Below are 16,373 nucleotides of genomic sequence, written 5' to 3' on the forward strand. Positions count from 1 at the left end.
CAGTGCCTGCAGCAGACACGTCTCTGCTAGGGCGGGATGACCGGACTATGCGGGTGGGGTCTTCAAACACAGTGTAAGGACCCTGATTAGCAGATAGAGAGGCGCCTGTGCAGAGTGCATGGGTGAAAAAGGGTTCCACTAAAGGCTGCGCGCGGGTCAGGGGAGGTGTGGGCAGCAATATACCCACCTCAACTGCAATCGGGGATCCCCCAGCAGCGAAAGACAAATTGACTATGCTAAAATAGGAAGAAATTGGAAGAAAATGCATAAATAAAATAGAAAATAATAGCATGTTCTCCCAGTGTATGTGTGGGTCTCCTTCAGGTGCTCTGGTTTTGCTCCACCTCTCACTATCAGGCAGAACATCGATTGGTTGCTTGATATTGTCCAGATGTGAGTGAGTATGTGAGCGAGTCACATCGTGATGAATTGAGTCGTGCCCACTGTTTCCAGCTGGTTTCAAGTCTGACCAGGATAAAGAAGTTAGTGACCGTGAATGAGTTTATTATTCTTTGCAATAATAATATAATAGTGTAAAAATCATAAATTAGCATGTGCCACTCATTACATTGGCGTAATGTTTGGATCAGTCAGTGGTCCTATCAGTTGTTGATGTCCAGTCCATCACAGGGCACACTCACACACACACCTAGGGCAATTTTGTATCTCCCGTTAACCTTACTGCATGTATTTGGATTGTGGAAGGAAACCCACACGGACACGGGGGGAACATGCAAACTCCACACAGAAAGGATCCAGTTCGCTTCACCTGGGAATCAAACCCAGGACCTTTTTTGCTGTGAGGCGACAGTGCTATCCACCGGTTACCTCTGACTGAGACACTCTGTACATATTCACAGATCTGGACCAAACACTTTTGGCTCGTTTTGCATATCTGACCCGCCCTGAGCGTTTAATCATTCAGTTCGCTGACGCTTGTGCTTTTGTTAGTGTATCAGAAACACACTGAAGCTTGGAGATTCTGTGAAACGCTTTGCCCACCCTGTGCTTTATCTCTCAGTGTAAGTGCATTCAGATTCAGTGCATTCGGTCCCTGAACCATCACTCATCCAACATTTGCCTTTACACCCAAAAAAATAATAAAATAATGAATAAAAAAAAGATAAAAAATAGTCTAAAACATCTAGCTGTTGTTTGTGGCATGGCTTTGACTGATTAAAAAAAAGGGGAAAAAATAGACAGAAGTTTATTTTGCTTTTCACACTTTGCCCGTCTCGCTGTTTTCCTTCTTCTTCTGTAGTGCAGTATCTGAGTCGCTAATCCAGCAGTATCGAGGATAAATATCTTACTTACTAGGCTGTAGTGTTTGAGTTTAGTCCGAGTTTGTATGAAGTTATAAAATCATGTGTTAAACAAAAGACAAGTGTCTGATTCTCTAATGTTGCATATACAGTATTAAACTGATGATGCTTTACGCAGTGCTCTCTCTCTCTCTCTCTCTCTCTCTCTCTTTCTCTCTCTCTCTCTCTCTGTGCATTTGTATTTTGTATTTTCACTAAAAATGCTTAGTAGCTGGCTGTAAAATTAATGGTTTTTTGTACAGAAATGTGCCAACAGCTTAAGAGTGACCTTTCTTCTCTTTTCCTTTATTTTTATTTGAACTGTAGAATTACTTGCTTGCGTAAATAAAGACACTTGTGTACTTGTTATTAATTTACTCTGTCTCTGCCTTTTTATTTTCATAAAATGTTATGGGAGGTGATCGCAGCCCCTCTGGTGCTTGCTGTAATATTTAGTTCTCGATTCTCTTCTTACAGAAATTATTTTTTACAATTGTGTGACCATTTTATTAGGAATTTACATTTTTAATCTAGATAGAAAATAACACCAAAAAATCATTTACGTTTGCAGGATTTAGCAGACGCTTTTATCCAAAGAGACTTACAATTGTGACAGAATATAACACTGTGGCAAATTGGTAGTGGTGGAGATGGAACCCACGACCTTCTGATTACTAGTCCAGCAACTTACATTTACATTTCGGCATTTAGAGGACGTTTTTATCCAAAGCGCCTTACAGTTATCATTGAATACAATCTGAGCAATTGAGGGTTTAGAACCTTGCAGTAGTGGGGCTTGAACCGGCAACCTTATGATTACTAGTGATTACCACTGCCTAACCACTAAATATATTAAATTATTATGTTTTTTTTCTTGTAGTTGCTCCTGTAATTAGGGTTCACAACAGTGGATCTGGAGCATAGTACACCTTTTACATCAGTTGCCCTTTCAATTTCTATTAGCCCAATGGCTAAGCTGTTTTGGATACCCACCCCCCTTGGCCACTAGCCAATCATATTTATGTGGATGACTGACTAACCGGTAGTGCTGCTGAGATTCAAACCCTGGACTAAACCAGTATACTTCAGTGCTGCACCACCTAAGCTTCATTTTATAGCAGTCAGTATTAATAACAACACATTATCACAGTCTAATTTATAGGAGTCATTTCAGTCATTAGTAAAAACCAGTCACTGATGAGCCAAAACATTAGAACCACCCACATAATATGCTGTCAAAATGCTTGGACCCACCCAGACATGGACTCCACAGGTACACAAGACAGGTAGCCCTGTGATACCTGGTACCAGGACATTACCAGCATGTACTTCAACTTATTCATCTTATAAGGTGAATCATCCTACAGCTCATCCTCGTGCCAGCTCTTCCCCGGGTAAACGATGCACTTGTGCTCAGATGTCCACATGATCTTGGAGATCTTAGTCAATGTCCTTCTTTCATTGCTCTGATGTCCACTGAATGGTTCGATTCACTGTGACACATTCATCTCATCATCAGGATTAAAATGATCTCAAATTTCAGCCACAGCAGATCTTCTGTCTTTCCAGACCAGACGTCAGAGCCTTCATGTACTTTGGTATCAATGAGTCCTGGTGGTTTGTGGCTTGTCCCTCTTCTGACCTCTGTTGGTGGGATCTCACCATGGCTGCCTGTGAGGAGCACTCACTGTTTCGTCAATACGTCAACACAGTCATTTGAGGGCCAAGGATGTGGCCCTAATAAAGTTCCTCAGGTCATTACCCAGTGAGTCAGTAGCAGCACTCAGCAGTACTAACATTAGCTCCACTACAGCCATTAGTCACCCCTACTACAGCTACAGCCATAGAAATTAGTCAGTAGCAGAAATAGTCACAGTCATAACATCTACTTATTATAACAGTCTATAGTGATGGGTCATTTGTGTAATCAACATACATTATACTGACAAAAGTATTGGGACACCACTTCTAATTATTAAAATTATGAGTTTCAGCAACAACAATTGCTAACAGGTGTAATAAATCAATTGTATCAAAGAAAATTATGCTTTCTGCTTTGCAGCAACAGTTTAGAGAAGGCCTGTTCCTGTTCCCAGTGGCTTGCACAGAGCCCTGACCTCAGTCTAACTCAACAGCTTTGGAATGAACTGGAACAATTAATGAAGCGGCTGTTGTTTTAGCTGAAAAGATCACAAAGGGGTCACTCTATTTTAATAGCATTTGTTTTTGAAATGGGACGTCCATCAAGCTCATGGTCAGGTGTCCAAATACTTTTGGCCATATATTGTATTAGTCATTAAATAGTTTATATTTTTGGTTAAAAGTTGTCATTTGACCAGGGTTCAGTAACGCATACTGATTCTTTTCCTCTTTGTCTGTCTTGTGTGTCGTTGATCATGTGATAGGTGGCGTCTGGGGTCGTCGTCATTTATAATTACATCACGCTGGGCAAAATGATTGAGGAGATGGAAAGGGCGTTGTACTCACTCACATCAACAGATGAGCGCCTGACCCGTCACCCCCACCCAAATACTGAGCCTAGAACCAAATCTCCTCCACGACACACTAAAAGGACCAGACTCCAGATCATATGAATTGATGAATTTCCATTTTAAAGATATAAGCGTCTGAAGAAAACCCTCAACATGACTAAAGAGTGTGTGTTTTTAACCATGACAGTAACTTACTCTTTCTGAGTCATATAACTACACTGCTTTCTCCTTGGCACACTATATGGCCAAAGGTATTTGGGCACCTGACCACGAGCTTGGTGGACACCCTGTTTTAAAAACAAATGCTAATAATAAAATAGAGTGCCGCTCAGGTGGCGCAGCGGTAAAAACACGCTGGAACCAGAGCTGGGATCTCGAATACATCATATCAAATCCCAGCTCTGCCTGCCGGCTGAGGCTGAGCGGCCACATGAACAACAATTGGCCTGTTGTTCAGATGGGCGGGACTAAGCCGGATGGGGTCTCTCTCTCATGACTGGTGCAATTAGGACTCTGTGCAGGCTGATTGATGGCGCCTGCACAGAGATGAGAAAAGAGTGCGTTGATCAGGGTGTGTCTCTCCGTACCCAGTGCTGAGCTGCACTGCACTCGTCAAAGTGCATGTGTTAAGATGCATAGGGCATGCTGTTGGAGGGGGCGTGGGTTAGCTTCGTTCTCCTCAATCAGAGCAGGAATCGGCATTGGTGGAGAGGAAGCGTGACGCAAACGGGCAATTGGACACGCTAAAAAAGGGAGAAAATGCATAAAAAATAAAAATAAATAATAATGATAATAATAAAATAGAGTGACCTCTGTGTGATCTTGTCAGCTATAACAACAGCCACAAGGAAATTCTCACAAGACTCTCAAATATTTCTGTGGGATTTTGTGCCCATTCAGTCAAAAGATGACAGCATTTGCATAGCTGGGCACTAACATTGGTCAAGATTGATAAGGTCAGGGCTCAGAGCTTTTCTTCCTGTCTTTATAGGTCTTGCTTTGTGGACAGGGGTTCGCGAGGACCTTGCATAAACTGTTGCTGCAAAGCTGGAAGCACATAAGTTCCTTTATATAATTAATTATAATATAATATAATATAATTATAATTTATTACACCTGTTAGCAACTGTTGTGGCTTAAACACATGAATTCAAAAATTAGAAGGGGTGTCCCAATACTTTTGTCCGTATAGTGTAATCTTATTATAATGATCTAATCCAGGTTTTCTTTTTCCAGCCAGTGGCTGAGTCAGAACAAGATTAATTATTATTAATAATATTAGTTTGGTAAATTATCATTATTAATATTGAAATGTGACATTATTTAGCTAACAGTGAATGGAATAATAAAGTCTTTACATTAACACACTGCAGTGAAAAGCTAATAAAGCATGTAATGGGGTTGTTAGTCACTGGCCAAAAAAAGCTTGCAAATTCCTGCACTAATGGGTTTAGTGGTATTTAGTGGTTGTGATAATGGGAGATTTGTAACTGTGATGGAACTATATTGTGTTTTTTTAAGTAAAAGTGACAGAAGTTGATTCGTTAGCTTAGCAAACATCGCTAGCGGTTGCCGCTATGGACTACAACTCCTCCGCCGGCTCATTAGAATGTATTGTGGCGCCGGCGAGCAGGAAGGCGAGCGTCGGGACCTCGAGTGAGCTGCCCTTGGCAGATCTCTCAGTGGTTTAGGACGTACACTCATTCATGCACACATACATCCATACAACAAACAATCATATAAGCTACCTATCCAGCTCTCACCGCAGCCACCCAGTCTGCCACACTGGGATACACGCTGACGGTAAGCCTGGATACCACGGCTCCTCCCACTGACGCTACAGTATAGAGACCGCTGTGGACTACATTACCCAGAAACCTGCTGAGAGTCACGTGCCTTTTAGCCCCTCACTCCACCAATCAGGACACAATTCTCTGTTTATCGTGACCCAGAGCCGTAGATAGAGAGAGTTGCGACACTCCTTGATCTCGCCGCTACGCGGTCACGTGGTTCATGTAACCCTCAATAGTTCCAAACAAACCCGGCGCTGTCATGTTCTCAAATGGGACAGGCAGCAGTAAATGAAATATTAAACGGCAAATAATAAACATTTGTACAATTTCTGGGTATTTTCAACTGCGTTTACATTTACTGCATCTGCTTTAATGTCAATTTGGTATATAAAGTGGAAGATTGATGTTTATAATGACTTGTTAATAGGTCGTTCTTGTTAACACACAGTACATTATATTAGCATACATTACATAATGCGATATCCTTAAGTAGTAGAGACAATATACAGTATAGACATTAAAGTTTTTTATGTTTTGTTTTTTGCATAAACTAATCTCCCTTCACTTTCCTGAGGATTCATAATAATAATCATTTTTGCTAAACACTAAGTCATGTGCTGGATTCATAAGGTTTACCTGCACTGAATGAACAGATTGATAAACACATTACCGTACCAAAAACATTATAGTGCAGGTACATGAAAAAGCATTCATTCATCTCTTATTTCATGAGTGATTAATAATTGATTCCTACATGTAATACATTAATGAATTCATTATGAATATGCACTAGTTCATTTTGTCTAATGTAAGTGGTGGACAAGGTAGACAAACCATGTAGTTGAGTTAAAGTAGAGATATCCAAGGTAACATATTACTCCAGTAAAAGTAGTAGTAAAAGTAAAAATACTCTTTACCTCCACTAAAGTACTAAACTAAATTTACCTTCAAATGTACTTAAGTATGAAAGTAAAAGTATAATGATTTATTGTGGTTCTAATGTTTTATGATCATTTCTGTAACAAGACTCTTGATTAATCAACTCATTTTAGGTGAAAAGACTCGTGTGTCATTAATTAAGCTTAACTGACTAAGCTAAATTGGGTTATACCTATTAATTAAGATAAACATGTAACATTTAGTGCTGAGCAAATGCTAAACAATAACAGTATTAAGTATATTAATGACATTAAATTCATAATTTTTTTAAAACAAAGCAACATACAGCTAAAAATGTTTGATAAGTAGTGGAAATGAATGGGGCTCTATGGGTTGTTTGGAACTATACAGAGCTCCACAACCCGGAAGCTGGGCAGAAAAAATGTCCCGCCCCCTTTCCAACGGTTCCCTATGGGAGTGTCGCCACTCTGTTCTCTCTACCGCTCTGTCGTGACCTGATTACTGATGGGTTTCACCTGGTTCCACTTAACGCTCCTCTATATAAACTCTGTTTCTTTGTTATGTATTGTTTGTATGTTTTGTCAGTCTTTGTCTATTTATTTGTCTGATCCTGATTTTTATTTCGCATCTTTTGTTATGGTTGCCTGTCTTTACTATACTACATTGATCAGCCATAACATTAAAACCACGCCATTGTTACTACACTCACTGTCCATGTTATCAGCTCCATATACCATATAGAAGCACTTTAGTTCTACAATTACTGACTGTAGTCTGTCTGTTTCTCTGCATACCTTTTTAGCCTACTTTCACCCTGTTCTTCAATGGTCAGGACCCCCACAGGAGCACCACAGAGCAGGTATTATTTAGGTGGTGGATCATTCTCAGCACTGCAGTGGTGGTGTGTTAGTGTGTGTTGTGCTGGTATGAGTGGATAAGACACAGCAGCGCTGATGGAGTTTTTAAATACAATGTCCACTACTACCTTGCAGATATAAAGTCAGAGACGATCGCTCATCTATTGCATCTGTTTGAGTCGGTCATCTTTGAGATCTTCATCAGTGGTCACAGGACGCTGCCCACTGGGCGCTGTTGGCCGGATATTTTTGGTTGGTGGACTATTCTCAGTCCAGCAGTGACTGTGATATGTTTAAAAACTCCAGCAGCGCTACTGTGTCTGATCCACTCATACCAGCACAACACACACTAACACACCACCACCATGTCAGTGTCACTGCAGTGCTGAGAATGATCCACCACCTAAATAATACCTGCTCTGTGGTGGTCCTGACCATTGAAGAACAGCATGAAAGGGGGCTAACAAAGCATGCAGAGAAAGAGATGGACTACAGTCAGTAATTGTAGAACTACAAAGTGCTTCTATATGGTAAGTGGAGCTGATAAAATGGACAGTGAGTGTAGAAACAAGAGGTGGTTTTAATGTTATGGCTGATCGGTCTATACTATACTATACTATACTATACTATACTATACTATACTATACTAATTTCACTACCACTCTCTTTAGATTTTCCTTTCTTTTTTGTCCATGTCTTGCGATTATTGTGATTTTTTAAGTGTTTCTGATTTGTCTATTTTTTACCTCAATTTATTTTAATTTACTTTTCTCCTGCTAGCGTTTGACCTTTTCTTTAATGACTTGTAATGTCCAGTACACTTAACTAATTTTAAGAACCTTGTACAATGACTCTCCCACCTCCATACTTTTGTACACACCCTTTGTTTACATTTTTCAACATTTAGCAGACGCCTTTATTCAAAGCGACTTACAGTACTGTGATAGTATTTTGTCTAATTGAGGGTTGCTCATTGGCCCAACAGTGGCAACCTGGCAGTGGTGGTGTTTGAACCAATGACCTTTTGATTACTAGTCCAGTACCTTAACCACTAGGCTACAACTGCCATGCACTGCTGAGATCTGAGTTTGAATCCTAGTGGTGCTATTTGCCAGCCAGGCATCTACACAGATATGATCGGCTATGTTGGCGGGTAGCTGAAACCACGAGATGGATTGGCGCCCTGTCCTGCGTACAGTGTTTGATGATGGAACCAGACTTGCCACGACCCCAACTTAAATAAAGATTGAATCCATTATTTTCCTCGTTATTCAAGCTCTACCTGTTTTAATCATTTACTTTGATTACCAGTCCAGTACTTTAACCACTAGGCTACAACTTCCCTGTAGTTGGTTGGCGTCGGTTAGGCATTTTTGGGAATATACATACAAGCCTTCGTTCTTCAAATATTTATTTGGAATGGTCCCAAATTTCCCACTGAAGTTAAATAAAGTAAATCTATAAATCTACATTGTACGGGATTGGGACACCGCTTTCTAATTACTGAATGGTGGTGCACTTATAGACCAGTGTGTGGCACTGAAGATCCATAAAAGATCCTCAAACACAGACCTGGCGCCCAGCTCAGTAACTGATGGAAGAGAAGTGGACTCAGGATCTGGTCTTTATTACTGACATTTTTCCTTCTGTTTTGTTTGTTAGTGATTAAAACAGAAGATTTGGTTGCTTTCTTGACTTTTCGAGCAAAAATAAGAACAGAGATACAAGTGAAGAGAAATGAAATTATAGCTGTTGCAAGGTGTCCTGTGATCAGCAAAAAACAGAGTAAATTAAATACATATAGCTCAGCAATCTCTGGAAAGTTGGGACTTTTTGTAAAATGAAATAAATAAAGAAGAATCTGTGATTAGTCTTTGCTGACCAATTAAATTGTATTATGTCGATATAAAAACCATCTTTTCACCATCTTTCCTCTACAGCTTGACATGCCCACAGATGTCACGATTCATGCTGAGAAACCCACTATTCTTCAATTTCAGCTGGTAACCTGGTGAAAATGCATCAGTGTGGTTCAAAATTAGGTTCGCGAACTGGAACAGAGCCTCTTCAGCGTTGGTGGAAAAGGGCTTTGTGAGCCTTGAAGTAAAATTGGAGGGGTGCAGAGGTGAAAGCCAAAAACATTTAAAAATAGTATTAACATTTTTAGATGAACAAGAAATTTGTCATTAAATGTTTTTATGTTTTATGTAAGTGGTAAGATATAAATCCCTTTTTGATGATGACTGAGATAAATTGCTGATTCATGATTGGGTGGATAAAGTGTGTTTGTTTGTGGTATTGAATTCCTGGGTCTAAGCTTCACCTTATCCATATTTTAATCTACTCCAGTGCAATAAAAATAAAATCCTTCTGAAAACAATCTGCTATAAATAAAGGGACACCACACCCCCATCATATGCACAAACACCCCCATCACATGCACAGACACATGAGGCAGTTCGTCAGTGGCTCTCAAACGACGACCAGGTTCATTTTGGATGCAAAATCTTCCTTGCACATGAATTAAATGATAGTAAACAAGGCTTGTACATCATCTACCTCACTTTGTTCGATTTCTCATCTAATTCCAGTGGTGAGACAAAGTCAGAACGACTGGAGATGAAGCTGAGCTATGGCGTCCCACCACGGCCACAGCCTCAGAAATTCTATCTTTTGTCTTATGCCAATTATGTCTGCTTCACGCTTGACCAGGCCGTTGGAACTAGGGCTTGAACCTGCATGGCATCACCCCCCTCCCTACACACACACACACACCCACAGATGTTTTTGGGAGATAACAGGCCACACAGAAACATAAGAGCTTATAAATGTCAGCCAAATACAACCGGCCCCAAGTCACAACGCTGTGGATGGAGTGATCCAGGATGATGAAGTAAAAATGAACCAGTGGCTTTAGATGACATAAAATTACACTTTATTATATAATTATTATTAATTTATATAACACGTTTTTACATTATATTATGTATAACACATAAGCTAGCACAACACTGCTGAGATCTGGAGCTCTCGGGTTTGAATCTCAGCTCTGCTATCAGCGGTTCTCATTCTTTTTTTTTTTTAAACCCCCCTGTGTTCAAAATCAAATTTGTGTCCATTCTTAAAGACTCATCATAGACTATGGCAAGTTTAAAATAGATCTACACCGATCAGGTATAACATTAAAACCACCTCCTTGTTTCCACACACATTGTCCGTTTTATCAGCTCCACTTACCATATAGAAGCACTTTGTGGTTCTACAATTACTGACTGCTGTTTACAATTACTCACTACTGTTTCTCTGCATGCTTTGTTAACCTCCTTTCATGCTATTTAATGGTCAGGACCCCCACAGGACCACCACAGAGCAGGTATTATTTAGGTGGTGGATCATTCTCAGCACTGCAGTGGCACTGACATGGTGGTGGTGTGTTAGTGTGTGTTGTGCTGGTATGAGTGGATCAGACGCAGCAGCGCTGCTGGAGTTTTTAAACACCTCACTGTCACTGCTGGACTGAGAATAGTCCACCAACCAAAAATATCCAGCCAAAAGCGTCCCGTGGGAAGCGTCCTAAGATGACCGACTCAAACAGCAGCAATAGATGAGCGACCGTCTCTGACTTTACATCTACAAGGTGGACCAACTAGGTAGGAGTGTCTAATAGAGTGGACAGTGAGTGGACACAGTGTTTAAAAACTCCAGCAGCGCTGCTGTGTCTGATCCACTCATACTAGCACAACACACACTAACACACCACCACCATGTCAGTGTCACTGCAGTGCTGAGAATCATCCACCACCTAAATAATACCTGCTCTGTGGTGGTCCTGACCATTGAAGAACAGGGTGAAAGGGGGGTAACAAAGCATGCAGAGAAACAGATGGACTACAGTCAGTAATTGTAGAACTACAAAGTGCTTCTATATGGTTAGTGGAGCTGATAAAATGGACAGTGAGTGTAGAAACAAGGAGGTGGTTTTAATGTTATGGTTGATCAGTGTATAATGCCAACAAGTTAACGTCGATCTTCAGAATCTCAATCACGGCTGTTTGTAAAGCAAAGTTCCTAATAAAGTGGCCAGTCGGAGTGTAATATCACTGTATTTAATAAGTCATGCACTGCTTGGACTAAAAGATGCTGTAAAATCCACAAATGTTCAATTTCCATTCACTGATAAATCATTTATATTAATTATTTACACTTTCAGTCAAACACTAGACTTCTTACCCAGCGGCTTTGTTTAGACACTCATGAAATATGTATTTATGTTAAATAAAAGCGCCATATGGAAGCTAATATACACATTTCTTTATCCTGCACCGGCCTCTGGGTTCCCATATTTTATTAAAAAGAGAATTCATTTAGTGAAAGACTTTTCACCGCCTCGTCTTCCGCCGCTCAGGAGCCTCCACAGAGCCGCCGGAGTACCTGATATCAGCAGTCTGAACCGCCACCGAGGCTTAGTGTTCCTTCCTCTGAATTCTCTCAAATCCAGTGGATTAGGTGGGATTTCATGGATGACAGACGCTCAGTAAGTGTGTTATAATAAGCAGAACTGAATTCAGAGGTCTGCAGGAACCACAAACTGACCGCAGTGAGGGTCATTTAGGAGAAAGAGCACCAGCTAACACTAATGAGAACAAAACAGACTTAAAAGAAAAAGAAAAGTGAGGGAGTTTCAACCTCAAAGTCAGCGTTATGTCATCACAGGGTGAGCGTGGTGACCCGAGGCCTGTGTGAGATGTTTATTACACACACTTCTCCTCATGTTCATTACAAGAGATGATATTTTGGTTTGTTTTCTCGTCTGCTATTAGAATTATTCAAAGAAAATAAGGACGAGAGATGCAGTGAGGTCTGACTCACTAACATCAGTATACAGTAAAGCCAGCGTGATGTTTTTAGATGCATTATGCACATAAACAAGCAGCTCCAGGACTCAGTCTGAACAAGGATTTTACCTCATGAGCTTCACAGAGCTGAATTTCATATGAACTTAAATCCACAGATCAATAAATCTTCAGATCAATATTTCAGGACTTTTACTGTTTTAATGTTCACAAGTCACAAAATACGAGTCCGAGTCAGGTCACGAGTCTTTAGGCTAGAGTCCGAGTCAAGTCACGAGTCTTTAGGCTAGAGTCCAAGTCCAGTCACAAGTCTTTAGGCTAGAGTCAGAGTCGAGTCACGAGTCTTTAAATTAGAGTTGAAGTCAAGTCACGAGTCTTCAGACTAGAGTCCGAGTCAAGTCACGAGTCTTTAGGCTAGAGTCCAAGTCCAGTCACAAGTCTTTAAATTAGAGTTCAAGTCAAGTCAAGAGTCTTCAGACTAGAATCACGAGTTAATATAATCTACACAAAACATATATTAGAAATGTTGCATAGAAATAAACAAATAATCTGTAAATTCAGATAAAAAACAACAACAGATTAGCGAGTGTATTTAGCCGTTTTACTCCGTGCCTTTACTTTCCTCGTCATTGTGTAAATTAATGTAATTTCTGTAACAAGAAGGTTCCAGTTAAAAGCTTCAACTGATACGTTTTGTTTTCATTGCAAAACAAAAGCGCTCGATAAATTACGGCAGAGCGGCCAAAATCCAAAACACAGCAAAAAACATCATAACCACTGCTTACCTTAGCTTCTGTTCTTCCAGATGCTATTACATTTATAAGCGTGCGTCCCATTAGGAATAGAATCCGTTATTTTGTAAATGTGCTTATAATTAAAAACCTCCAAACTTTTCCCGGTCGTGAAGTAAAACAGGAAGTCGTTAGAAAGCCGATCGAGCGTTTCATTACCACGTCATCTGTGTGACACAAACTGAATAAATGCAAATAACAGCATTTCTTACTAACAATTACAATCAGAAGCTCTGATTGGTTCAGAAAGCGGTTCTTACAATCATTAGCGCCGATTCTGTGAAGCGTTTCATTCACACCAGCTGTTCCAGTGAAGTGCACTACGTAGGGTATTCCACCATTTTAAGTGAGAATCCAATCCAAAGGAGGGAGAAGGGAGCGACGCTTTATCACTTCGCCAGAAGCTGGAACATTTACACATTGCGTGTGTTGCGGGTTAAGACGGCCGGAGCGTTATTATTATTAGAGAGCAGAAAATGACACAATCAGAATGATGTCGGATCAGATATATATATATATACGTATATAATTGTCACACGTAGCTAATGTTAACACGTGCTGCTGACTTTTGTTGTTTCAGACTCGAGTCCCCATCTCTGGTCCACGGCATTGTTGATTTTACAGCAGTGCAGAACTTTATTCTTCATCACTCATCACATGTGATAAAACCACCCGCCAAATGTGATTATAACTCGGGTCTAAAACAAATGAGCTGGTAAACTACAGCACATTTGGACTAAATGGAAAATTCTTGTAAATTAGATCTATTAAATCTGCAGCAGATTTTAATTAATCCAAAGTAACTTACAATAATGTACAAGTGTGACTGAATCTAATTCAAGCAATTGAGGAGTAAGAGCTCAGGGGTCCAACAGTGGCAACTTGGCAGCGGTGGGGCTTGAACCAGTGCTCTTGGTCGTACTGTAAGAGGCAATAATAAAATATTTTACAAACAAAACAGTGGGTATGCATCTGTAACACATCATTATTAAACACACTGAACTCTATCCTCATTGAAACTGTGTGTAATAGGATTAGTTTTTAGGTTACATAAACCAGTTAACAATTAGTGTGGCTAAAATAGCTGGACTTAATAATTACATTTATATTTGAGGCCTTTACCGAATGCTTTTATACCAAATTTTTGAATACGAGGCAAACGATTGAATTTTAAGGCTACTTGGTGTTGGTGAGGCTTGAACCAACAACCTTTTGATAGCTAGTCCAGTCCCTTTACCACTAGGCTACGGCTGACACTAATTAAAAGGAGTGTCCACATACTTCTGGCCATGTGGGGTCAATAAATAAGAACCCTGTACATCATGTTGTGCCTCACAATCACAACAAGCACGACAGGAACTTTGTCTTTAAGAGTGTGTGTGCGTGTGTGTGTGTGTGTGTGTGTTTGTGTGTGTGTGTGAGTGTGTGAGTGTGTGCTTGACCCCGAGCTGTAGACACAACATTCATTCCATCATGCAAGAGGAACAGACTGAGGTACCACGCTGACCTTTTCCTCCAGACCAAACCCAGGGGACAGGGTGACTCAACACACACACACACACACACACACACACACTTACATTAACACTATACACCGATCAACCATAACATTAAAACCACCTGCTTGTTTCTACACTCACTGTCTATTTTATCAGCTCCACTTACCATATAGAAGCACTTTGTAGTTCTACAATTATCGGCATGTTCTCCTCGTGTGTGTGTGGGTTTCCTTCCACAGTACAATGATGAACTGGAGATACAAAATTGTGTTTGCCTTGTGATGCACTGGCGACCCGTCTTTTGCCCAGTGAATTGGACCCACCGTGACCCTGACCAGGATAAAATGGGGGTAAAACAGACAATGAATGAATAAATAAATTCATGATGTTCCTCTGGATACTTTGATTTCTCCCAAAACACCAGGCCTTGATTGGCAATGTAGGTACATGTATAAGTGTCACGCCCTGCAATGGATAAGCGCCCATACTAGGGTGTATTCCGGCCTCATGCCTGATGTTTCGGATGGCATCTGACCCGTCTGACATGTACCAGTTTGAAGCAGTTGATGAAAACGTATGAACGATGAATAGAAATGAAACCAGACGTCTTGAATAAAGATCAGCACCTGTTTTTCGGTGTAAACAAGGTAAACAGAGATGAATGAACCTCCCGGGGGTTAAAACGTTCTGGGAACCCGGCCAGCGTCGGATCCGGTTTTACGCGCATTAATCAGAACGCGCTTCCCGCTCCTCGTCAATTGGCTGTTAGCAGAAAGATAAACGGCGGCGCGGCGACGCGACCACAGGCACGACTCGATATGACGGAGAGTTTACAGCTTGTATTTTTCATAGACCAATCGGGAGGCAGCTGAATAGAACGGTATCGACAGGCCGGCGTTAGCATCTCGGCGTGTCCATACTAAAGAGGAAGAAGGATCGATTGATTCATGAGGTTTCGTGCGTATCGAGCAGTTTGTGGGCAGCTTGTTTGTCGTCTACAACCGTAGGTGATAAAACACGGAGCTCTGTCGGGTTATGAACCGCTGAAATCAGGCTGAAGAACAAAACCACTAGTTAAAGGTGTAAAATCTAAAAGGATGTGGTCACCTGACCATCAGATTATGGATTTGGAGGGTAAATTTGAGCCAAATAAGAGACAAAAATAAAAAAAAGAAATATTTTTTGATGTCAGGCACTAATGTTCAAACAATGAAGGTCACTTAGAGCTACAAAGAATAAATAAACTTTATAAATGCTAAAATAAGTTGGGTTATGATGCAACTAGTAGTGGCTTAAGACTCATTAACCTACACCAGCATGTTTTTGGACTGTGGGAGGAAACCCACGCAGACACAAGGAGAACATGGCATTGGTAGCTCAGGGGTTGAGGGACAGGACTAGTAATCAGAGGGTTGCTGGTTCAAGCCCCACATCTGTCAGGTTGCCACTGTTGGGCCCTTGAGCAAGGCCCTTAACCCTCAGTTGCTTGCTGTGTATACAGTCACAATTGTAAGCCGCAAATGAAAATGAAACATGCAAACTCTGCACAGAAAGGACCCAGACCGCCCCCGCCTGGGGATCGAACCCAGGACCTTCTTACTGTGAGGCAACAGTGCTACCCACCGAGCCACCGTGCCGGCCCTGGCTTAAGACGGCGGTTCTTAATCTTTTTTGTTTCCTCTTAGACCCCCAGTGTTCAATAAAAATCCTTCTGGGACCCCCTTGACACGGTTATGATATCATTCTTACGCTTTTAGCGAGGACGACAATAGGTTTTGTGTTCTTGCTCTTGGGAAATTGAATGAATCCTAGATGAAGGTAAAAATCTTCATATTTTCTGATTTTGGTTGATGTTAGTGGGTTTACTTCTGGTGAACTGATGGTAGT

The 16,373-nt window shown here is 40.9% G+C and overlaps 1 protein-coding gene across 3 annotated transcripts in view; it reads left to right on the top strand.

Moving 5' to 3' along the window:
- Window positions 1-9,610, top strand: part of gpm6ab (glycoprotein M6Ab) — a 71,133-nt gene extending 61,523 nt beyond the window's left edge. For 2 of the 3 annotated variants that reach the window (XM_062995520.1, XM_062995519.1), the window contains exon 7: window positions 3,707-5,929. In XM_062995520.1, the coding sequence (XP_062851590.1) occupies window positions 3,707-3,895 (189 nt within the window). In that variant the 3' untranslated portion in view covers window positions 3,896-5,929. Of the gene's footprint in view, window positions 1-3,706; window positions 5,930-9,283 lie in introns of those variants that run through there. The other variant, XM_062995523.1, reaches the window with a different exon arrangement.
- Window positions 9,611-16,373: the final 6,763 nt, after the last annotated feature.

The sequence above is a fragment of the Trichomycterus rosablanca genome, chromosome 5 (assembly GCF_030014385.1).
Source record: "Trichomycterus rosablanca isolate fTriRos1 chromosome 5, fTriRos1.hap1, whole genome shotgun sequence".
Classification (NCBI taxonomy): Eukaryota; Metazoa; Chordata; class Actinopteri; order Siluriformes; family Trichomycteridae; genus Trichomycterus; species Trichomycterus rosablanca.